Source organism: Torulaspora globosa, chromosome 6 (genome assembly GCF_014133895.1).
Source record: "Torulaspora globosa chromosome 6, complete sequence".
NCBI lineage: Eukaryota > Fungi > Ascomycota > Saccharomycetes > Saccharomycetales > Saccharomycetaceae > Torulaspora > Torulaspora globosa.
Window position 1 is genome coordinate 588,451 of NC_050732.1, and position 21,866 is coordinate 610,316.

At 43.1% G+C, this 21,866-nt stretch overlaps 17 protein-coding genes and 1 non-coding gene across 18 annotated transcripts; 9 read left to right on the forward strand and 9 right to left on the reverse strand.

Moving 5' to 3' along the window:
- Positions 1-377: 377 nt before the first annotated feature.
- On the reverse strand, positions 378-449 carry HG536_0Ftrna10R. The gene has a single exon. It is a non-coding gene; the product is annotated as a tRNA-Arg (tRNA).
- Positions 450-593: 144 nt separating this feature from the next.
- Positions 594-890, forward strand: URM1 (ubiquitin-related modifier URM1; the record flags this gene model as incomplete). The annotated part of the gene is made up of 1 exon (XM_037284756.1): positions 594-890. The coding sequence occupies one exon, from the start codon at positions 594-596 to the stop codon at positions 888-890; it is 297 nt and encodes a 98-aa protein (XP_037140652.1).
- On the reverse strand, positions 887-1,519 carry NAS2 (Nas2p; the record flags this gene model as incomplete). The annotated part of the gene is made up of 1 exon (XM_037284757.1): positions 887-1,519. One exon carries the CDS (start codon positions 1,517-1,519, stop codon positions 887-889), a length of 633 nt encoding a protein of 210 aa, XP_037140653.1.
- A 122-nt stretch (positions 1,520-1,641) lies between these two features.
- GCN4 (amino acid starvation-responsive transcription factor GCN4) lies at positions 1,642-2,328 on the reverse strand (the record flags this gene model as incomplete). The annotated part of the gene is made up of 1 exon (XM_037284758.1): positions 1,642-2,328. The coding sequence occupies one exon, from the start codon at positions 2,326-2,328 to the stop codon at positions 1,642-1,644; it is 687 nt and encodes a 228-aa protein (XP_037140654.1).
- A 1,296-nt stretch (positions 2,329-3,624) lies between these two features.
- MIT1 (Mit1p) lies at positions 3,625-4,827 on the forward strand (the record flags this gene model as incomplete). The annotated part of the gene is made up of 1 exon (XM_037284759.1): positions 3,625-4,827. The coding sequence occupies one exon, from the start codon at positions 3,625-3,627 to the stop codon at positions 4,825-4,827; it is 1,203 nt and encodes a 400-aa protein (XP_037140655.1).
- A 245-nt stretch (positions 4,828-5,072) lies between these two features.
- Positions 5,073-6,173, forward strand: YIA6 (NAD+ transporter; the record flags this gene model as incomplete). Its single annotated transcript, XM_037284760.1, has 1 exon — positions 5,073-6,173. The coding sequence occupies one exon, from the start codon at positions 5,073-5,075 to the stop codon at positions 6,171-6,173; it is 1,101 nt and encodes a 366-aa protein (XP_037140656.1).
- A 196-nt stretch (positions 6,174-6,369) lies between these two features.
- On the forward strand, positions 6,370-8,478 carry EPS1 (protein disulfide isomerase EPS1; the record flags this gene model as incomplete). Its single annotated transcript, XM_037284761.1, has 1 exon — positions 6,370-8,478. The coding sequence occupies one exon, from the start codon at positions 6,370-6,372 to the stop codon at positions 8,476-8,478; it is 2,109 nt and encodes a 702-aa protein (XP_037140657.1).
- Positions 8,479-8,628: 150 nt separating this feature from the next.
- Positions 8,629-8,979, reverse strand: BET1 (Bet1p; the record flags this gene model as incomplete). Its single annotated transcript, XM_037284762.1, has 1 exon — positions 8,629-8,979. The coding sequence occupies one exon, from the start codon at positions 8,977-8,979 to the stop codon at positions 8,629-8,631; it is 351 nt and encodes a 116-aa protein (XP_037140658.1).
- A 365-nt stretch (positions 8,980-9,344) lies between these two features.
- Positions 9,345-10,187, forward strand: CFD1 (iron-sulfur cluster assembly protein CFD1; the record flags this gene model as incomplete). The annotated part of the gene is made up of 1 exon (XM_037284763.1): positions 9,345-10,187. One exon carries the CDS (start codon positions 9,345-9,347, stop codon positions 10,185-10,187), a length of 843 nt encoding a protein of 280 aa, XP_037140659.1.
- A 55-nt stretch (positions 10,188-10,242) lies between these two features.
- On the reverse strand, positions 10,243-11,091 carry VAB2 (Vab2p; the record flags this gene model as incomplete). Its single annotated transcript, XM_037284764.1, has 1 exon — positions 10,243-11,091. One exon carries the CDS (start codon positions 11,089-11,091, stop codon positions 10,243-10,245), a length of 849 nt encoding a protein of 282 aa, XP_037140660.1.
- A 147-nt stretch (positions 11,092-11,238) lies between these two features.
- On the forward strand, positions 11,239-12,252 carry YEA4 (Yea4p; the record flags this gene model as incomplete). The annotated part of the gene is made up of 1 exon (XM_037284765.1): positions 11,239-12,252. The coding sequence occupies one exon, from the start codon at positions 11,239-11,241 to the stop codon at positions 12,250-12,252; it is 1,014 nt and encodes a 337-aa protein (XP_037140661.1).
- A 178-nt stretch (positions 12,253-12,430) lies between these two features.
- Positions 12,431-12,831, forward strand: GIM4 (tubulin-binding prefolding complex subunit GIM4; the record flags this gene model as incomplete). Its single annotated transcript, XM_037284766.1, has 2 exons — positions 12,431-12,449; positions 12,515-12,831. 2 exons carry the CDS (start codon positions 12,431-12,433, stop codon positions 12,829-12,831), a joined length of 336 nt encoding a protein of 111 aa, XP_037140662.1.
- A 117-nt stretch (positions 12,832-12,948) lies between these two features.
- Positions 12,949-14,232, reverse strand: WBP1 (dolichyl-diphosphooligosaccharide-protein glycotransferase; the record flags this gene model as incomplete). Its single annotated transcript, XM_037284767.1, has 1 exon — positions 12,949-14,232. One exon carries the CDS (start codon positions 14,230-14,232, stop codon positions 12,949-12,951), a length of 1,284 nt encoding a protein of 427 aa, XP_037140663.1.
- Positions 14,233-14,431: 199 nt separating this feature from the next.
- On the forward strand, positions 14,432-14,644 carry CMI7 (Cmi7p; the record flags this gene model as incomplete). The annotated part of the gene is made up of 1 exon (XM_037284768.1): positions 14,432-14,644. The coding sequence occupies one exon, from the start codon at positions 14,432-14,434 to the stop codon at positions 14,642-14,644; it is 213 nt and encodes a 70-aa protein (XP_037140664.1).
- Positions 14,645-14,742: 98 nt separating this feature from the next.
- Positions 14,743-17,589, reverse strand: INP51 (phosphoinositide 5-phosphatase INP51; the record flags this gene model as incomplete). The annotated part of the gene is made up of 1 exon (XM_037284769.1): positions 14,743-17,589. One exon carries the CDS (start codon positions 17,587-17,589, stop codon positions 14,743-14,745), a length of 2,847 nt encoding a protein of 948 aa, XP_037140665.1.
- Positions 17,590-18,097: 508 nt separating this feature from the next.
- HG536_0F03170 (uncharacterized protein) lies at positions 18,098-19,654 on the forward strand (the record flags this gene model as incomplete). The annotated part of the gene is made up of 1 exon (XM_037284770.1): positions 18,098-19,654. The coding sequence occupies one exon, from the start codon at positions 18,098-18,100 to the stop codon at positions 19,652-19,654; it is 1,557 nt and encodes a 518-aa protein (XP_037140666.1).
- Positions 19,655-19,711: 57 nt separating this feature from the next.
- On the reverse strand, positions 19,712-20,368 carry IRC22 (Irc22p; the record flags this gene model as incomplete). The annotated part of the gene is made up of 1 exon (XM_037284771.1): positions 19,712-20,368. The coding sequence occupies one exon, from the start codon at positions 20,366-20,368 to the stop codon at positions 19,712-19,714; it is 657 nt and encodes a 218-aa protein (XP_037140667.1).
- A 401-nt stretch (positions 20,369-20,769) lies between these two features.
- SGN1 (Sgn1p) lies at positions 20,770-21,570 on the reverse strand (the record flags this gene model as incomplete). Its single annotated transcript, XM_037284772.1, has 1 exon — positions 20,770-21,570. The coding sequence occupies one exon, from the start codon at positions 21,568-21,570 to the stop codon at positions 20,770-20,772; it is 801 nt and encodes a 266-aa protein (XP_037140668.1).
- Between the last annotated feature and the right edge of the window lie 296 nt (positions 21,571-21,866).

Genomic DNA, 21,866 nt, shown 5'->3' on the forward strand with positions numbered 1-21,866 from the left:
AAGCCGCCAGAAATGTGAGGAAGATGATCTCGGACTGTTTTCTTTAATCCTTAAATAAATAAGCGTTCAGCGACACTATTCGTAAAACATTGATTTTAATCATGCAATAGCTTTACATAGCATCACATAACTGATCGCTAAGGTATTAGCAGACCGCAAAACCATTACGCTGTTATCCGTGCTACCACCGCATCCTAGAAGAGTTAAGGATTCAACGCGGCCACATCGTATTACAGAGATTCCATACGATTAAAACACAGCACTTTCAGCAGCAGATAAATGGTCGAAGGGAATTGAAAACCCAGCTATTTACAGTTTAACTGGTGAAGGATCGGCTGCCTTTCTACGTATACTGTCAAACTTTGCAAAAAAAAAAACACTCACGGTGGGGGTCGAACCCACAATCTTCTGATTAGAAGTCAGACGCGTTGCCATTACGCCACGCGAGCTGTATTTGGTTGGGAATTTCCAAAATAATTAAGAACCTTATCCAGGTTCTAACATCACCGTTTTCATCCATCGACAACTTTTCAGCGAATGGTGGACAGATACAGGCGAAGTCAAAGTAAGTAGAACAGTGATATAGCTTAAGAATGGTGTCGGTTACAGTCGAATTTCTCGGTGGGTTGGATGTTATAGTTAACAAACAGCGTATCCACCAGGTGCAGATCGATGAAGAAGGTGTGGACATGAAGAGATTGATCTCATACATAGCTGATCAGATGATCACTAACAAGAACGATGTAGAAGTGTTTCTTGAAGATGGTAGCGTAAGGCCTGGCATTCTCACGTTAATCAATGACACTGATTGGGAGCTGGAAGGTGGAGAGGGCTACCTTCTGGAAGACAAAGATGTTATCTCTTTCACATCGACGCTACATGGAGGCTAGATCAATTTCAACCTGGCTCCCAGGAGCCCTGGACCGTTCCATTGCCTGCTAGGTGTCATTGTGAGGTCGAGAACCTCTTGGTTTCTTAGGACACGGATCGGTAGTGGCACATTTTCGTTTTCTCGTATAGTCTTTTGTAGAAGAGATAGATTCGAATGATTAGTAGCGTTGACATTAGCAATGGCAATTAATTTATCGCTCTCTCGCACTCCTGCAACATCCAGAGGTCCGTTGGGCAGTATATCATAAATCTGAGCGAACGGAACTATAGAGGTACTGTCTATTGGCCGTTCCGCTGGATTACTGGCCTGGAAATGGTCGTTCAACAGGAACTGCGAACGGTCGATCACGTCACGCAGGTCGTTTCTCAGCATGTTCAGATACCTTCTAGTCAAACGCACCTGCAGGACATCAATGTCCTCTCTAGGAAACCCATCCTCGGTGATCAGGGGCGATGACAGGTCAACACCTTGACTCTTCAACGCACCGAAATGCTTCTCCAATTCCTGTTCGATGGCCGCCTTCAATTGCAGAACCTCACTCAAAGCAAGCTCATTCAATCTCTGCACTCGTTCAGCAATTGTAGAATCGATAATTGATTCGTTTAACTCGTTGTACAGCTCTTTCATTGTGCTCGTCGCTACCTTTTAAAGGACGACGTACTGGAGAACTCGCCTTCAGGCGCATCAAATAAGCACAGACGAACAGCCAACAAAAAGATAAGAATCTTAAAAAAACACAGAGAACTATCCTATTTACCACGAATGATTGAATTCAACCGTTGAATCTCCTGCTCCAACTCATGATTTCTCTTCAAGAGCTGTTCGACTTTCAATTCCAATTCGTTCATTCTCTGCGTCTTTCTTGCACGAGAACGTCTTGCCGCCTCGGTGTTTCTAGCACGCTTCAACGCCGCAGGGTCATCGGAATCGGCAACCACTGGAGACAAGGGAGTCGTTCTGACTTTGCGATTATAGCTAGTCACTCCAAGGTGGTCCACCTTGGGCGACCCCTTCTTAGAAACACGACCACCCGCCACGCACGTCTTGGAAGTCAACTTAGCTTCCTCGAAAATCGGCGTCGGCAAGAAAGATTTGGTCGAGATCTCCAGTTCGGGTTCCTCAGCCTGAGAGCCCTCGTCGACAGGTTGCTGAGGAGTGAAAGTGAAAACGTCCTCGCTACTGATCGGGATCTCGTTGTCGAACAGAGACCCCCATTCACTTGGGCTAGCGTTCGCGTTACTAACCGTGGCGTTCTCGAAGATTGGAGTAAGATTCTCATCGTCTTGATTGAAAAAATCAATCGTTTCGTGTTCCTGACCTTCCTCCTTTTTGATAAAGGAGTCAAAGATCAATTCGCCCACAATGGGCTGGCGACCGCCAGCCCCGCGAGGCTCTTCAAAACTGCTTGCAATTGTTGTATTTGTAAAGATTGACATTGTTGATGGGAAAAAATTAGAGACTGGTGAACTTTAAGAAAAAAATGTCACAATAACGACATGGTGAATAACATTTTGACTGATAGGTATGGTTGGTGGTGCTCGAACTAGAGACAAAAGATATGAGAACTTCGAAAGACTCGATACATTTTGGAACTTAATATTCTTTCATTGAGAGACAAAGAAAATAAAGGTGAAAACGCAGAATATATTCTATTGCATTTTGTATATTTTTTTTTTTTTAATTTCGGATTAAAAAACTCAAAACTTTAACGATAATTTGGGCAAAATAACTTAGAAAGCCATTATTATTATTTTTATTTCACTGTATGATAATTCTTCTTCTTATACTAAACAAACTTAATGGATTTATTTCAAACTAATGGATTTCTTTGTCTCTCTTTCTAAAAAGTTCTCTCTTGGTATGTTGTAAAACCCAAGCAAAGGAAAGGGAGAAAAACAAAGTTTAGGAGTGAAAAACTTCAAGGGCCAATTAAGTATTAAAAAAAATTTTCTCGTCAACGCGAGCAAGATCTACCTGTGCCGTAAAAGGAATCTTGATCAGTTCACTTTTCGCACGGCAAAAAGGAAAATAAGATAAAGAAGAGTACTCACGATTGGATGACTCATATCGATTAACTGGATTAACTGGCAAGCGGCATGATATAATAAATCTTTAAAGTTAATGAGCAAAAATGCGACGCCAACAAATAAAATAGAAGGAGTTAAAAAAACACTAAAAATTTTTTCATCCAACAGCAGCCAGTAAAATCGGCGCAGATAATCGCCGCAGACAATACCGGGTGCTGAGCGGAATAGAGTTGGTGTAGAGAGAGGTGAATGGCTGGCCATCCGCAGGGCCTATTAAGAAGGTTGACGGAGGACGAGACGGAATACGGAAGGTTAGAAAGGTTGTGGACCAAACGGGAAAGTTTTAGGGAAAAGTGCGAGATTCGATAGTATTGTGATGTGGATATGAGAGGTTATGGGTAGAATAAGTCGCAAGTCGTGCCGCAAGTCGCGGCACGGGAATGATTGTTGGTGGAAGATTGGAAGGACGTTCCGTGCGTCTGCTGGATTTTCTGTTGCTATCGTTTCCCTTGACGACTAGTGGAGTTAGAGTGGCTCTTCCGTCGTCTCTTAGAGATCCCATGTTTGTTGTGTCCGTTTGGGACTGTACTGGTGTGGTGTGAAAGAGTGGGTGGAATGTATATAGACGGGGCAGGAATTGGGAATTGGGTAAGTGAGCGAGAGAAGATTAAGAGGTTGCAACAATAATTATAGTTGTTTCCCCCGATGGAGATTGAACCTACGTTTAGAGGGTTTATCGAAGACGAGAATGATGCTTTGCTGCTGTTCCAGGCCACCGTGGACGGTAAGTTGAAGCATATACCAAGGAGGCCGTACGAGATAGAGAGACGCCATTTGATTGTGTCTGGGAGTGTGTTTGTGTTTGTCGAGGAGATTTCAGGGATAAAGCGGTGGACGGATGGGGTGTCTTGGTCGCCGTCGAGGATTGCGGGACGGTTCTTGATTTACAAGGAGCTGGACAAAGGATCGTCGGGTCATGTGTCGAAGAATGTCGGGAACAAGACGGTTGATGGCGATTCTGGTTGCAGCGTTAAATTGCCACCATTGTTGAGGCATTCTAGTTCGCACTCTTTGCTTTCGTCTACGGCTTCCTTGTCGTCGTTGTCGTCGTCTTCTTCGTCTAGTCGATCTAGTGACGCCGCGGCGGTGAAGAAATACACGGGCTTCACAAAGAAGACGATGTCGGTGAAGTTCAAAGATCCCCGAAGGAACAGAGTGGAGACTTTGCATCTGGTCTCGTATTATAACGTCGATGACGTCAATAATCAAAGACTGACAAGGCCCAGGGATTCGATTTTTTTGAAAAATGTCGAGCCTTGTGCTGAACTGTTGGCAGCGATGGAAAACACCGCTTTGGGCAACGGTAGTCGAAGCAGCTTTTTCCTCAGCTCAGCTTCGTCCTCTCGTTCTTCGTCGACGAGTAGCTCTCCCTCACTAGGCAAGATTACTGCTGGCAGTAATTATGCAACCTTTGTCAAGAAACAGCACGCATCACAAACGGACGCAAATATATTACCACCGCAGATCATCCCGTCTACAAATAGTTTTAGTATTCAGCAGCAGCAGCAGCAACACTATATGCCATTTGTCCCGCTGCATACAAATTACACGTCGCAACCGCCGCCACCGGTGCCCCTGCCACAACTGAATCCACAGCCATCGTATCTGCAAGTAAACTCGATCTATCAGCTGCAGCCGATTGGTCAGATGCAGCCAAACTGCAGACCGGGTTTACATTCGTTAGTGTTTGCCCCGCAACCCACTGGCTACTTCCAACAAGCTCCTAATCGCGATAATCATAGTTTTGCCGGCAACAACGGTCCCTTGAGCTTAAGCAACCCTTCTGGTACTTCTCATGGTACGAGGAACTTCTTTTTTAGCTCAGCGAACCCGCCTGATCTGAGATGATGATAAGCTCATTTGTATAGAAACCTTAACGTTAGAACAAGTATACCACTCTATTTCCCCCGACATCTCGGTTCAGCCGTTGCCCCATTGTTGAAAGTGCTATTTGGTCAAAAGGATCCCGTTTTTGTCTCAGCGTCCAATCAGCATAACCGAAGTAGCTTGGTTTTTATTATTAAGGCAACAATTCAAACGGCACTACAAAGTGCATCGCTGTACACAGTCCAAGTGAGAGCTATCACACTACGATGGACGAGGATGACCTCGTGAGAAGGAAGGATCCACATGAAGGTTTCCTTGTTCCGGACGGTGTGTCGCCACTTTCATCCTCCGATGTCATTGAACCGAGAAGAGCAGCAAGACTTATAGAAGGCCATGAAATTTCGATAAATCATGACGTGATTCAAGTTCCCAGTACAAAACTTCTGCAGCTTAATGATACTCAAGTAATTGCATTATCTGGAGCAGTGTCGGGATTCCTCTCTGGCATCATTGTATGTCCCCTCGATGTGATAAAGACAAGGCTGCAGGCCCAGGGTTTACAATCGCTCGGCGAAAATCGATATTACCATGGCTTCCTTGGTACTGCCTCTACGATTGTCAGAGATGAAGGAGTGAGGGGACTCTACAAGGGTTTGGTACCGATAATAATGGGCTATTTCCCGACCTGGATGATATACTTCACCTGTTACGAATTCTGTAAGGATCTTTATCCCAAACTGTTCCCGCACTGGGGTTTTGCTGCTTATTCACTCTCTGCTATCTCTTCAGGGGCTATCTCGACTGTACTGACTAATCCGATTTGGGTCATCAAGACTAGATTGATGTTGCAAACTCATGTATCGCAATATCCTACACATTATCATGGAACATTCGACGCATTTAATAAGATCAGGTCACAGGAAGGTATAAGAGCCCTGTATGCCGGTCTGGTACCGTCATTTCTGGGGCTTCTGCATGTAGCCATTCATTTCCCCGTTTATGAGAAGCTAAAAGTAACTTTCAACTGCTATCAGGGCAGTACACAAGACAACAAGAAAGAGCAAGGTATACATCTTCCGAGGTTAATCATGGCTTCCTGCGTCTCCAAAATGATTGCCTCCGTTATAACATATCCACATGAGATTCTACGCACAAGGATGCAGTTGAAGTCCAATCTACCCGATTCCGTGCAGCATAAAATGCTCCCGCTGATTCGGAAAACGTATTTGACCGAGGGATTGAGAGGATTTTACTCGGGATTCGTCACCAACCTGATACGCACTGTACCTGCCTCGGCGATAACCCTGGTATCATTTGAATGGGTTAGAAATCGTCTATCAAACATTACTACAGGTCCGGGAAGTTGAGGAAGAGTACGGTTTTACTGCACAGTTGCATCTTATATACACATTAAAATACCATTTCGATCAAAGATTTGATATCTTACAGGTAGTCTGAGTTTCTGTTCTTTCATAGTTAAGGGCACAACGCGCGATCTTTGAACATGTTGCATCGCTGATCTCCTTTTAGTAAGGAAGAAGAAATAGTAAGCTATCGAAGTAAATGCTATTTCTTTGGCTAGCTTCTATAGCCTACCTGCTTCATGTGGGAGGCTTTGCACTGGCCTTCGGCGAAGATTCAACAGAGAAGGCCGCTTTCCCCGATCCGCTGAATGAGGAAGAGTTTAATAGCCAAATGAGGTCTGGTCTACACATTGTAGAGTTCTTCAGTCCTCATTGTAGCCATTGTAAGGCTTTGGCACCTACATGGAAAAAGGCTTGGGAAACGTTTTATGAGGAAGGCCAAGGACTCAACATCACTTTCTCTCAAGTTAATTGTTTGTTAAGTGGGGACCTTTGCAACAAAGAGAAGATTGCATATTTTCCAAACATACGATTGTATGGGCCGTCAGGATTTATCAAGAACTTCCCTGAAAATGCGAAGAGGACTGTGGAGAATTTAATTGATTTTGCTCGTCGCGAAGCTTATGACCCAGTCAACGCAGAGGTGCTAGATATCAAGAGTTTGAGCATTCCTATTCGAGGCGACCAGTTCAATGAGTTACTTGCTGGAAAAGGTGAGCAACCTATTTTGGTTTCTTTCTGGCCATCAAAAACAATGAGAAGTTCGGATGATAACATTGACTTTGAGAATTGCGACGAATGTATACCTTTCCAAAGAACGTGGAGAATACTATCTTCAAAACTGCTGGCGCACAACATCTCCACAGGGCATATCAATTGCGAGTCATCTTCAAATCTGTGTGAAGAGCTCGGTTTTTCTGACCTAGTGAAAATAAAGAACCACTCTCTCGACAGACTTCCAAGAGTAGCTTTGATTTTGCCCAACAGAGTTGTGAACAATTTCTTTGTCTACAAATCACCTTTCTCCACCTCAACGGCAGACTATGAAGATTTCGCAACAAGAATTGTGTCAAATAGCGAGCCGCCTTTTATATCTGCAAAAGAGGTGCGGGAAATTACTGAGCGAGAGTTTGAGATACCTTCCACCAATGGTTTAAACGTATCGCCACAAAAGTTGCATGTTGTATTCTCATATGATCCTGAGACCGTGGTGCCTGAGGATCTTCATGTCCTTGGGCATTTACTTGAACCGTTATCGGCAATTCCCAATGCTTACCTATATAGATCGACGGATAATATGAACTCGGCTTCCCGCTCAGTTTTCGAGTCCATGTATCAGATGATTAACTACAATGAGAGCGAACCTGTGAAGACGGTCAAAGAATCTTTCCTGGATTTGAATGTTATGGAGCAAAACCCCTCTCTGTATGTTTTCAAGGATGGAGAGAAAATTCCTCATATTTTCCCTGCTTATTCTACGACTGAGATGAGAAACGTGGGTTACATCACCTCTTGGATAGAGTCAGTGTCGCTACCGCCTATTAACGAAATATCGCCATCTACCTTCGAAAGGCTTCTCAGCTTCAATCCGGAGGTATATAGTGGCCTGGTTATTCAATTAATTGATACATCCACGGGCTCAAAGTTTGAGAAAAGCTCACGACTTCTTCGCAAGTTGATTGTTGGTGCTTATGACTACGAAGACTTGAGGATGCAGAACGTGCTTAACGTTGCTGATGCCAAAAGATTGACGAAGACAAAAAAGATGCAAGCATTAAAGAAGAAAGGAGCATCGGCAAAGAAAATCGTTAAAGCCTCCATTGAAGAAATTCCACGCTTAGATGTCCACAAAATTATCCTCGGTTACATTGATATCTCAAAATCAGACAACGCTTTATCACAGCTCGGTCTTGACTATCGCGAGGAATACAATCTGGGCGATGTGATAGTTATTGACATACTCAATCGATATGTCTATGAACATGACATTTTCGGAAACGCCCTAAGTTCCGAATCACCATATAATGTCAGGGAAACTTTAGCCGCTGTGTTCCTACCAGAATCTTCGTATTCAGCTGGAAATATCCCACGGCGTGTATGGAATCCTTCTTTCGGTGATGTTTTCAGATTTTTTGATTTCACTGGTCAGGTATCGTTTTGGAGATTTTTTTGTATCTTGTCACTCATTTTATTGGCCTATAAAGCTCTACGCCTCTTAAGCAGGGCAAGGATAAACAAGAGGTATAAGGCTAAAAGGAATATTGTTGGCCTCCTCGGTAAAGCTGACAAAAAGAATTTACGTGATTGATCATGCTTATGAGCTGAGGATGAACGCTCTATTAAGGATGCGGGTAGACAAGCAGAAAAGCTCTCTATGCGATGCTTATAGTCTCAAGATGCTACATAAAGTCTATTTTACATTTGCGCTTTCGCTATATCATCAAGCTTTAGGCTCTCGTCAACGGATCCAAACCCAGAAAAATAACATACCGACGATGAGAAATATGATCAGCCATGTCTTGATGCTAATCCTGGAGTTTTTGGCCATCACCAGCATATTACTTAGATTCGCCTTCACTTTTGTTGAAGTTCTTTGGAAAGTGTCCCCCAAAGAATCCAACGTTTGATTACTTCCTCTGATCTCATCCCCCATTTTCAAAGACAAGGATTTTAATGCCTGAATCTTCTGGCTCATGACCCCCATCTCTTCCTCATTTTGAGACTCTAAACGCGCCAGCGAGCTTTCCGAGTAATCAATTTTAGTATTACTTTCATAAGGTGAAGAAGGTCCGGTCCCTTGGCCACTCATTGCAGTGTCAAACAAACGCAATCGATTGTTGTCTCGCTGATGTAAAACATTATCGTGGTAACTTGCTTAAATTGTCAGTAAGAAGCTCACTCAAAAAAGGCCAGTCGTTGTAGCATGATCAACCAAACATACGTGGATTGCATCTCCTCCAGCGTGCAATGGATTCGATGGAATACCCATCCATCGATTTGCTTGACATCAGTGACTTCGTGTGTATTTCATCAATACGGATCAGTCTCTATCATTAAGTGAAAAATCATTCTGGACGTCCTGCCTCGATTACTCAGATTTAAGATCAAGTAGTTCATTCATCAATTATCTGGCGGTTACTCCGGTTAGATTACCAGTACACCGCTACTCTTAGCATGGAAGATGTTGTGTCGCCAGCCCAATCACTCAGTAAGATCAAGCACATTATACTTGTCCTCTCGGGCAAAGGTGGTGTGGGTAAGAGCTCGGTAACCACCCAAACAGCGCTAACGCTGTGTAATATGGGTCTCAAAGTTGGCGTTTTGGACGTAGATTTGACCGGACCATCGCTTCCTAGAATGTTTGGGTTAGAAAATAGGTCAATTATGCAGTCTCGGGAAGGCTGGCTGCCTGTTTCTGTCAAAGTGCCAGTGTCGTGTAAAGGGTCCTTAAGTGTCGTATCACTTGGATTTCTGCTCGACGATAGAGGAAATAGCGTTGTTTGGAGGGGCCCGAAAAAGACTGCCATGATCAAACAATTTATAACCGACGTCGCTTGGGGTGAATTGGATTATCTCATAATTGACACACCACCCGGTACTTCAGATGAGCACATTTCTTTAGCAGAGCAGTTAAGGTGGTGCAAACCAGACGGAGCCATTATAGTCACCACACCTCAAAACGTTGCCGTCGCAGACGTGAAGAAGGAGATCAATTTTTGCCGAAAGGTTGAACTCAACATCTTGGGTATAGTGGAAAATATGTCAGGGTTTATCTGTCCACATTGTGCAGAATGCACAAATATCTTCTCCAGCGGTGGTGGTAAAAGGCTTGCGGATCAATTTTCCGTACCGTATTTAGGCAACATCCCGATAGATCCACGATTCGTTGAGATGGTGGAGAACCAGGGTGCGTCGAAACCTTCGTTGGCTGAGCTCTATAAAGATTCTTCTTTGTTCGAGATTTTTCAGCTCATTCTTCGGAAGGTGCTGGACCAGAATCATCCGCCAAGGGTGTAATGTAAGGTGAAGCGCCTATCATAAATATCGCAGCGGGTGTACTTTCTTCTTAATATCAAGAATTGGGGTCCCCGTTCCGAGACAGCTCCGCTGTTATAGTTTCTAATGTGGTTTTGGTCGATGGCGCAGTGATCCTTCTTAGCGAGGGAGGGAGATAACTATCATCAGCCTTGGTTGATGTGCGCTTCGCGGCCTGCGAGATTCTATATTTTGTAATTAGATCGCTCACTATCTCTGTGGGTTCAAGTTGGGCGCGACTCATGGTAGGGCTTGTTGACCTGGGTGAGGCCGCACCTGTCCTGTTTTCCGTCAGTTGTATAGATTCAGGCTTATCGGAACCCGATTCTTCTTGCTGTGTTACGAGTCGATCGCCAAATTTCTGATGCATTAAACCAAACAGAAGTGGGTAGTGTTGCTCGTTGAAACCGTGACCGTTTAGCAGTCGATTTTTCTGTGGAATCCTTGAGTCAATCTGAGAGAAAATAGTCAAAATACTATCTACGGTATTGTCGATCCCCTTGAGCGCACTGGCTACATTTTCGACATCATCGGAAAGTTTCTGCAACATGCTGGCGCCAATTGAGTTGTTATTCTGTGACCTGCTCGCTAGGACTTTGTCATACATGTGATTCACTTTCTTTGCCGATTTCTTCAGTTGATGTCCAACTGTTTCCATTTGCTCATTTTCAAGATTGATGTCATTTCTGACTGCCTGATAGACGCAGTTGATGTCTTCTTTAACTTGACTGATCTCTCCTTCGAGCGCCTCATAGATTGATTGTAGTGTAAGCTGCTTGTGATTGGGAATGGATGATAAGCGCTTCAGCTCATCAAAAGCTTCTTCACCTTCAATCCTGCTAAAACTGTGCTTGTTCCTCCTAGTTCTCAGCGAACTTGCTGCCATGTTGACGCAGTTATTTCATCGAATACTACAATTCGAAGAGTTCGAGAACTTGATAGTTGAAACTCTAACAACCCGAAAGTAACATACAAAATAAAAATGACTCCAAAAAGGTTCGCAATGAAGGGCTAAGAGCCTACTTGGCAAGTCATGTGGAATACCGTGGGTGCAATTGTGTACATTTTTGGCGGTTGTTGCTCGAACGTCCTGACTCTAGAGAGCATTATTGATCAGCAAACGAATCGCGTGGGTAGCCTACTTACCTTTTGCCAGTTCGCAGTGGCATCAATAGAGGGCTTGTACAACTTCCTCGATTACAGTTCACGAATTCCTCGTTTGAGGACTCCTAAAGTACCTCTAAAAGTATATGTATTGATGGTCATCCTTTACTATACAAGCTCTGTGACAAATAATAGTGTTTTCCAATATGGAATTTCGGTGCCCCTGCATATTGTATTTCGATGTTCTGGAACGGTTATAACCATGATAATGGGCTGGTTGCTAGCTGGTAAGCGCTACTCAGTCATGCAAGTTTTCTCAGCCTCCCTAATGACCATTGGTGCCATCATAACGACGCTTTTTAAAGACAGAGAGTTCTCCAAAGAGACTACAATCCAAAAAATGCTAGGAAATGTCTCATCAAGTGCAGACAGTAAGTTTCTAGTCGGCATTTCAATGCTTTTTATCTCATCCATAGCATCATCAACCCTGTCTATATGCAATGAATGGTCATACCGGAAGTACGGCAAGCATTGGAAGGAGAGTCTGTTTTATACACATGCATTAGCGTTGCCATTATTTTTCCTAGATTACAAAGAATTGTACCAAGAATTCTGGTCGTTTGTTTCTCAAAGACCCTCGGCTATCACATTGCTTGGACATACATTTCGATTGAGCAAGCTAAATCTGCTTGCCGCTAATATCATAACTCAACACATCTGCGTAAGGGGAGTTAATTTACTTGCCTGCTATACCAGCGCGGTGACACTCTCTACAGTCCTCCTCGCTAGGAAGGTAATCAGCCTATTACTGAGCGTTCATTTGTTTGGTGGTACTTTTTCCACAACTGGTTACGTAGGAATCATTATTGTCCTTTTGGGAACTTTGATTTATGTTTTGAATCCAAATGATAATGCAGTAGGAAGTAAGAGGAGGACTACATAAAATTCAAGCACAATTTATAGGACTTGTAACACTCTTTTGATTCTACTGTTATCGTCCTGAATTGATGTCGCTCAACTATGAAATATCAACTAAACAAAAAAAAAAATGAAAACGCTACATTCAGCTTTGACATAAAAGAGAAATGATAGAGTAGAGGAAAATTCGAATCAAGCACAAGATGGAACAAGGGAGTAATGGTATGTTACCGGTTGTTATTCGGTTCTCGAATTTCTTCTGAAAGCAGCGAGCTAACTCAAGCCAGTTTTTCAACTAAAATACAACGAATACAAGCAAACATTGGAAGAGTTGCAAAGCAAGGTAATTGAGTTGAGCCATGATAAGGATGAGCACGACATCGTGCTGGAAACTCTGAGCAAAACTGATCCTGAGCGCATATGTTATCGCATGGTAGGTGGTGCATTAGTTCAAAGTGATGTCAAAACTACACTACCAATTCTAACCACTAAGAGAGACAAAATCACTGAGACGGTATCCAGGTTTAAAGCTGAACTCATCTCAGTTGCACAAGAATTTGAGAAATGGAAAAAGGATAACAAGATTCATGTTGTGAAACAATAAAGTAGAAACTCTGAGTTCCAGCCAAAGCGCCTCCCTCCTTGCAGGCTTAGCCTGCGAAGTTTGAACCTATACTTGGTGGCTATTGCATGTAAATTTTAATTATATGGAAGACGAGTATCAGTTATTCTTCTTCTCAGCGTTGATACTTTTGCTAACTTTCGAAGTTGATACGAAAAATATGACAAATATAATCCAGGCGAAAATAACAGCGAAAATTCCTGATAAGTAAACCCCCGCGTTTGTAATCTCCCAGCTCCTTGGATACTCATCATGGGCGAGATGACGAATGGCTTTTGCATCAGATACAGAAACGAAGGTCAAACCTGCCCTTTTATAGTCAACTTGAAAAGTAAATACACCGTGATGATCTGGTAATCTAAAATCCCCAGTTGTGTACCAACGAGTAATGTTTTCCTTTTTACCGCGCACAAGATTGAGTCGGTAATATGGATCTATCATCTTGAGTTCAAGCTGAACATCATCTGCCTCATAAGGTTGCCACTCCTCTCCATTCCATTGAGACAAACCAATATTATACTGAATAACGTCCTTAATCTTATATGGAGCTAGTTCGTATGATGTACCATCAATGTGAGAATGGCCATGACCTGTAATCTTGATGACCGCTTTCTCTTTGAAAGTCCATTTCACTAGTTCTTCCACAAAATGGCCGTTGGCATGTGAGTTTGAATCTTTTAAAAGTTCCGTACTACCGATCCAGGTAACACGGCCATTGTTGAGGGCCTGGAAGGCGGCCACCATATATGTTTGCGACCCTGCTGCCCATATATTATCGGCTTTTCCATAACATAAAGATGTTCTTGGTGCTGGCAGCACTGGAAGAACCTGTTCGCGATTATCAAGCAATGCAACAGACGAATTGGCAAACAAAAACGTATCTTCCTCGGAGTTGTAGATGAATTCGTTCCTGACTCTGCTTGAGGCAACTTCAAAACTGTCAGATTTCTCCTGGAAGTTATCCGTTAATTTATAATCCTTGGGGCTCGGATATATACCCAATTGGTTCAAAAACAATCTGATCGAGTCTGCTAAGCCATCAGGAGAACTGATCGTCAACATACTACCTCCATTCTTTGAAAATTTAAGCAATGACTTGACTCCCAAATATTTGTTCAGACCCTTGCCCTTGAGAGGGAAAACCACGACGTTGTCGTATAGCCTGTGATCGCCATCAAATAAACTTACAGTTGCCGTTTCGTTCGCTACAGAAACGAAATCTAGTTTATACTTTCTTTCTTTCATCGAGTTAAACATGATCGAATAGTCATTGATCGTCGTTAGCCTCTCATCATACAAAACCAACGTCTTAGAGCCTTCGACACATCTCGCACTGACAGTAACCAGCAGGATTGAAAGGGCTATTAACAGATTCCTGAGCATCTCTTTAGATATCAACGAACCGTTACTGCTTCGATCTTACTCTTTTACTTCTATGCACGCTGTGTTTTTATAGCTCACTTGACATTTCAGATTATGTATCCGCTGTGCGAAGGCATGAAGATCGCCAAATACAGGTGAAATAGCTACGCCCTGTAGTTCATCATCGAGAAATCTCCAGATCTCGGGCAATTAAGCCATGATGACAGAGGATAAGCCGGAATTGGCAGAATTTACTGCGGCTGACCTTTCTCGAGCTCTGAAAACGCTGCAGGAGGGAGAACAGACAGCAGACGAAATCGAGCGAAGGCTTGATATGATGGAGCAGAGGATGGCCCTACTTCTTGAGCAGGTCGAACAAATGCAAAGCAATACGGAAAGAATTCAGACAAATCAAACAAAGAATGACAACTAGCGCTTTGTTCTAGGCTGAAGGCAACTTTCCTGCAATTAAAGCCTCCTCCAAAGCTCTATCACTACATAGTAGTGTGATATATCTATAAGCTGACTATCCTATGTAATTTCCCTAGGCACGAATAATGGCTCGTCTTTATCCTCGTAAGAGAATGGATTAACACTTCTTTCTGGATTGAGAGCGTACTTTGATGGATCAACGTGAATGATTACTTTTACCTGCTTTCCGTTGCCGATCCACCATTTCTTAAGATCGGAGCTGGGGGGAGGAAGCCTCACCCCGGTAGTGTGACCAGACGCAGCGGACGGCGAGATAGCAGGAGTTTTTGAGCCGTCCTTTTCTAAGCTTTCTACTAACAGACTGCCGTCGTTCAGTAAAGCGAGCTTCTCTCTATCGTTCAGACTGGCCAACTTGCTCGCAATTTTCTGGTAAATTTCTGCTGCCAGCGCTGCCTTCTCCTGTTCATCCAAAACTGTAACTACTGCTCGGAACGTAGCATAGACAGGCCTGTGGTCGGAAAATAAGATATTCTCGGCACAGCCATAAGTCAACTGTCTAAGAGACGCCCCTCTGCTGAGTATACGATCCGTCCAGGCTGGTATACGCATCTTCTCACTAGTGTCATACGTCTTCGTCCCGGGGTCGAATTTGTAAGTTGGAGGAAATTTTATCTCCATTTCATGGTAGTAGGGGAAGGCTTCTCCAGCAATCATCTGCTGGTTGAGCTGGTCTCTCTCAAACAATTTAGAAAATTCCTCAGCCGCGATCATTTTTCGTACCTCATCGTTAGACATCAGTATTCTATAGTTAAAGTCCCCCATCCATATGACAACATCGTGATCTTTAATCCTTAGGCCACGAGAGAATCTGATGTTTTTGACAATAGTCTTATAATCATTGTGACGCTGCTCTACGTTGTCCAGACCCGCCGCTAGGTGGGACACCAGCAAGCAAAACTTGGTGGCTGAGTACTTAAAACTAACAGCAACTGCTCCCTTATTAGAGGTCATTCCGCCAAAACCAGTTTTTTTCATGTCACCTTCGATGTGTTTTACTTTCTGATACTCCAATTCATTCACGAAAAGCATCAGGAGGACCCCGCCCAACTGGCTACTCCAAACGCAGCCATATCTTCGCTCAGGATTCAGACCATTGATGGCTCCCAGAATCTTCTTCTCCCAATACGATTTAACATAAGGATCTGTTGAAAGGATGTGTCCTGGCGTTAATTCAACGACCTCCTCCAATCCGATAACGTACATTTCTGGGGCACAGGAATCTTCATTAGATATATCGGGGCATATCCAATCCTTGACGTCTTCTGAAGCAATTTTACCGCTGACATTAAATGTTCCAGCGAAAATGGTAATTTCTTTTTTGTAAGTATACGATTCTTTACGCTGTCTGAGATATTGTGAAATCGTTGAATGGAGCGGATCATATATTTTAACCTTGGAGTTGAAGAGCTTCCCGTAAACTTTTCGGTATTTGCTGGGATTCTTGCTGTTTTTCGAGTAAACAGCTTCCAGCCAGTAATTGTTCTCTGACCAAAGTCTGTCATGAGCTTTCAAAAAAGGCGAGGTTATTTCTATTCCTGATAGCTCGCTTGTGGTAAGCTCCAGAACCTCACGGCTCACAAGCTTTTCTACTGTATTAATGCGGCTCACAGAACCGAAAGAGCTTATTCGCAGAACCCCAGTCTGCTTACCAACGTAAATTTTCTTTTTGATATCGTACGCAAATGCGCCAAATTCGTACAGGTCCTGCTTCAGCAAGTACAGAAGCTTATGAGGAGTTTTAGTGAGTAACCTAGAGCCATATTCGACGCTCGTAAACTTGATTCCCTTCATTTCAGCACAATCCTTATACGCATCAGCCATCAGCTCTTGAGATTCGCTTTTAGGTTTAACAAGATTGAGAACGCTCACCACCCCATATTTCGAAGCTAAGTTATCGAAATGTCTGTCGAAGGCCGCCTGCGTTTGCTCAATCCCTCTTGTGAGCTTCAGTCTTCGGCCATATAAAAGCTGGCCATCCACCACCTCCCAAAACAATGGAACATTCCCACTTACTTGCGTGTAAGACAAAAAGAAGTCCTCTGTACTGACGATTATTTCTGTCTCTACGAAATTAGAGACTCTACCATATTCGTCGACCCCATCTAGCGCAAAGGAATTCTGATTACTTTCTGCGGAGATCCTTGAGACCAGCGTTATCGTGGAGATAGTGTTCGCTTGTTCTACTATCACTGTTTTATAGAAACCCCTCATCAGAAATGTGAAAAATTCACCTCCAACAAGATCCTTCTCCTGTGCGGGAATCCTGCTTCGCCAGTTTATGATCTCTGAAATAAAGCTGGCATTCCAAATATTGTTCAGATCCTGGTTATCGATTGTATAGTCCAAATTATGTGCGGGCCCACCATGCTTCAAGACATTCGATATATCGAAGCCTCTCGAGAAGTAAAATGAGCCATCGCCCAAAAGTTTCTTCAGCGAACCGCAAGGGTGCTCATGGATAAGCTTTTCATAGTTCTGTTCGGTAGGTTCCAGATAAAGATGGTCATATATCTCTGCGTCAAGAGAATGAAATTCCACGTCCAAAACCTTAAATACATTTTCAGAGGAGCTAATGTGACCATTCTCCAGCGTCCATCTGGGAAAGCCTACTTTTTGAACCCCAGAAACCACAGCTAGAAATAAATTACCATTCAAAGAAACCAAGCCAACTAGACCACTAAACATCCGGTTTTTAAGTTCGAAGTAGTGCTTGGTATCTGCTAGCTCTTCATCGCTTATAGATCTTATGGAGACGACTGGTGCCTTCAAGTTTTGCTGCCCTACCTGGCTGTTGCCTGACACGCTCGGTAGCCTCTCGAAGCAAAGGTTATAACCATTAGAAGACACCACAGCAGATCTCGGATTTCTGCCAATGAACAGTTTCATCTCAACATCGGCAAGCAGATTGGCTCTCGGCTTCGAATGCTATCTGCTAGAACGACCTTTTGTCATCGTTTGTATCGCCGCGCTCCGAAGACCTCCGCGTCAGATGAAGGAAAATCAGTTCTATGAACCTTGAGGCAACATAAGCACTGCTAAAGCTCAAACTGGGAAGTAGTGATATACAGCGACAAGATAATAGTGTAGTATACCTTCTGCAAGATTGAGAACTCTTTGGACGTTTTCCGGGCCCTGAACGGAGCTCTATGTGCGTCAATGAAGTCCGAATATGAACAATATATGTCTACCAAGATCGGCTGCCAATCGACATGGCCCATCTCCTAGTCATATGCTAGCCGAGCTCTTCATTGATCGACGATCAAGCAAGAAGCGAAGGAAGCACAAAGCATCTTTAACGACTGATGATGCTATCGTGAGATAATAGATCAATCATAGTAACGATCAACTAATGAACTGATATGATGACCAGCGTTTTACAGCTTCTGCTAGGTAGATGAATAAGATATTCAGTGAGCTTTGTTACGCCTGCAGGGTCGGTGATAAAGAAAATGTGGACCGCTTAGCTTCAACGGGCGTCAATCTGAACGCTGTCGATGAATTCGATAACTCCCCTCTCTTTCTAGCTAGTCTCTGCGGACATGAGGAGGTTGTCAAGCTGCTTCTGGAAAGGGGTGCAGTATGTGACAGAGATCGCTACGAAGGAGCTCGTTGCATATACGGCGCTTTGACGGATTCGATCAGAGACATATTACTCCAGTATGACATCTCAAAAGCGGTTGACCTCAACCAACCATTTGTTATGCATCTTTCTTCTTTGTTGAAAGAAAGCGCTTATCAAACGCACGATATATGCATTACTTCCTTGGGAAGCAAACAAAATAACAGATTGCGGCTTCATAAGTTCATTCTGAATACTAGAAGTCCTGGTTTTGCGGGTCAAGTAGACTTTTTTAATGGCGGCAAACACTGTATCGAGATACCCTCGAGCGTTTCCCCGACCGTGCTTGAGATCGTAACCAAGTTTATTTACTTAGTGCCAGTCCTCCACGAAATCGACGCTAGAGACATGAACTGCTTGATCGATTTGTCAGCTCTCTGGGGAATGTCTGAACTCAAAGAGTTTTTGGAGCGAGTCAGACATGTCATAGATCCATCCGAAAAATCTACCATGATGGTCGAATATCAGCATAGAATTACTGAAAGAGCGAGAGAACAGCTCTGCTGCTTTGTGAATGATAATATACTGCGAAATGCTGTCGATGTGGGCCCTAACTTATCCTTGCGGAGTCAAGAGCTCATCAGCATGTTCAACAGCTCAGCATTTCCAGATCTGATTGTAGTAGTTGAGAACTCGATGGGCTTAAAGCGCTTTTATCCATGTCATCTCGCGATTCTTAGTCGCTCGAATTACTTCAAAATTATGTTCGATCTTCCTTTAGCAGAGTGCTTTGCCTACAAACAGTTCAAAGCTTATCGAAATATCCCTTCGCCAACGGAAATTCCTACCGTCTCTTTCCCTCCTTGTGAGTTTGAAGTTGCAGAGTTATTGCTTCGCTATTTGTATTATGATGCTTCTGAAATACCTTGGCAATATGCGATGGACGTACTTTTGATTGCTGACCATCTGCTCGAAGATAGGGTGAAGTCAATGGCAGCCGTCGTCATAACTCAATCAAAAGATATTTTGGAGGAATATTCAATCTTTCAGATACTTTATTTGGGTTGGGAAACAAGAATGGAAAGATTAGAGCATTACGCAGCGAAGATAGTGGCAAATGACATACAACGATATGCTAAAGATCCTGAGCTCAAGAAAGCGATAATGCTCAGTTCAACAAGGATATCCATACGGCAGGAAACTGATTCAATCGAATTTGTTGATGATATGAGATATTATCTACTCCAAAAATATGCTTTCGAAGCGGACGACGTCGAGTTCTTGGGCGAGGAGGACGATGAAGACTTGTTAAAAGCTTCTGGCTTCTCAGACTATATGAAAGACAATTCAACTATTGAAGCCCTTCTAGGTAAGCTTAATCTCCAAGCTTGAGATTAAGATATACAACAGGTACTAATACATACGTAAAGGTGACCGTGCTGCAAGAGGTTACTTCTTGTGTATACTAGGCAACCAATTTTCGTCAACAGGCCTTGCTTTCGTGGATCTTTTCTTGGTGCTTCGACCGCCTTGCTTTTTGAAGTTGATTACGAGATAAGTGGTACCCACGACGACCAGTCCCAAAAGCACCTGGACGGAGAGGAAACTTGGGTTGAGGAAAGACAGAGGTGGCGGCGAGATGAAAATCGAAAGAGGGGGGATTCCAACTTTCATAACCTTATCAGCCTTCACAATGAACAAAATTGGTGCTAAGAAGAAAGATCCCTCAGGCAAGGTAAGTTGGATAGGAGCCCGGAAGGTCACAGTTTCATTGACTGCAACGTTGAGGGGCCCTAGTTCTTGAGCACTAATATTAGCGATCTCGTAACCAACCATTGCATCTATCACGCTGCCGGAAAGACCTACCACGGTAACATTACTGTCTTCATTATTTTGGAACGTAATATTAAAGGTAGCCGTTTCGTCGGCAGCAAATTCTGTAGGAACATTGAAGTTGATCTTAGGCTTTTCGAGTATGTCATAGGTGACATTCAAATTAACAAAATCCCGTTGTTCGGCAGGATCAGCATACCCATCTGTCTCGTTATCAATAGCTGCAACACATCTGCTAACGATGAATAAGAAGATCAAAGATAAGAACCTCATAGTCTGGCACAATTGGTGCTGTAAGTTGCTCAATGAATGAAATATACAGCTCAATACAAATATGACTAGTAAAAGCGTAGGGCTACAGTCACGTGATTCCAATGTAACAATAGTCTTAATAAAATTTATTGAAAATATGTTTTGAAGAAAAGCCCGAAACTCCAAAACTTGTTTAGCATGAAAATAAAAACCACATTTCACAAAGGTAATTTTTTGGGAAAATAGTTTTGTTTGGACTTTCCGAAAGTATTTTTCTTTTTGTAACATTGGATCATTAAAGGGTCTTTCTATTTTGATGATAATTAATATTCACAGTAGTCTGTATACACGAGAGAAAAGGACCATTGAAGGTCCCTAAGTGTATGCTTTGGCTTTCCAAAGACTACGCCTTGGAATGGCTTTCAATTTGGAGTAGTATTAGTAGCATCATTTGCCAAAGAATCTGCAATCTTATCATCACTTTCGATGCTACTTACCTGAGGAGTAGCGGTTGGCTCTTTTGAGGTACGAGATTTTGTGAGATTCAACCGGTGATCTTGTCGTCCGTTACCTCGACGGTTGTGCCTTTGACCGTAGCCTCCATTATAACGATCGAAGCTCTGAGAGTGGTCGGCTTTAAAATTGAATTGACGATAAATATCAACAATTCCATGAGCTTGGTAGTTGTCTTGGGAATGCCCCCACTGTTGTTGGTAGCAGATACTTGAATTTCGATATTGAAAACGCCGACGATATCCAGGCAAATTCGTTCTCTTCTTGTAAACGGTTATTACAGTTTCCTTGAGATTGGAGCCATTATACTCTAGAGCTTTCCTCTGTTCCTCTATACTGTTAAATTCCACATACGCATATCCTTTCGGGGCTCCCGTATTTTTATCGTACAGTAGTGTTATTCTTTTAATGTTACCACAGTTTTTGAAATGCTCTTCTATTATCTCTGGCGTTATCTCAGAGGTAATATTGCCAACAAATATTGACCGAGAGTCAGCTTCCACTTGCGCTGCGTATCTTTCCTCCCGGCTTGGCTTTAAAAATTCATTTGATTTGTCGTCCAGCGACATTGCTTTCATGGAAGTACTCAGTTTGATTTCAGCTAAATACGCTTCTTGAGCTGACTGCTCAGGTTTGTCCAAAACGTCTTGTACTTCAGTATCATGATTAGCAGTAGCGTTTCTTTCTTCAATACTTCCTTCTACCGGCATCTTAACAATGACTACAATGATTCAACTAGCTAAGAATCGAGAAGCCGTATCCTATACATTCCAAGATTTCTCTAGCTCTGTAGTTCCATGTTTTCCCATCTGAATGACTGTCTCGAGTTTTAAGAACGTTGAGAGTGATCGGAAACTATAACAAACCGACTACAGATTAAAATCCTAAGAGAGGCCACATTTGAAGGCCCATAGATTGCTGGATTGACTTCATGATATCCATTATATGCCGGAAACGATCTAAGATAGCCCACTTTTCAAAGAATAAATATCACGTGCGCGGTAGT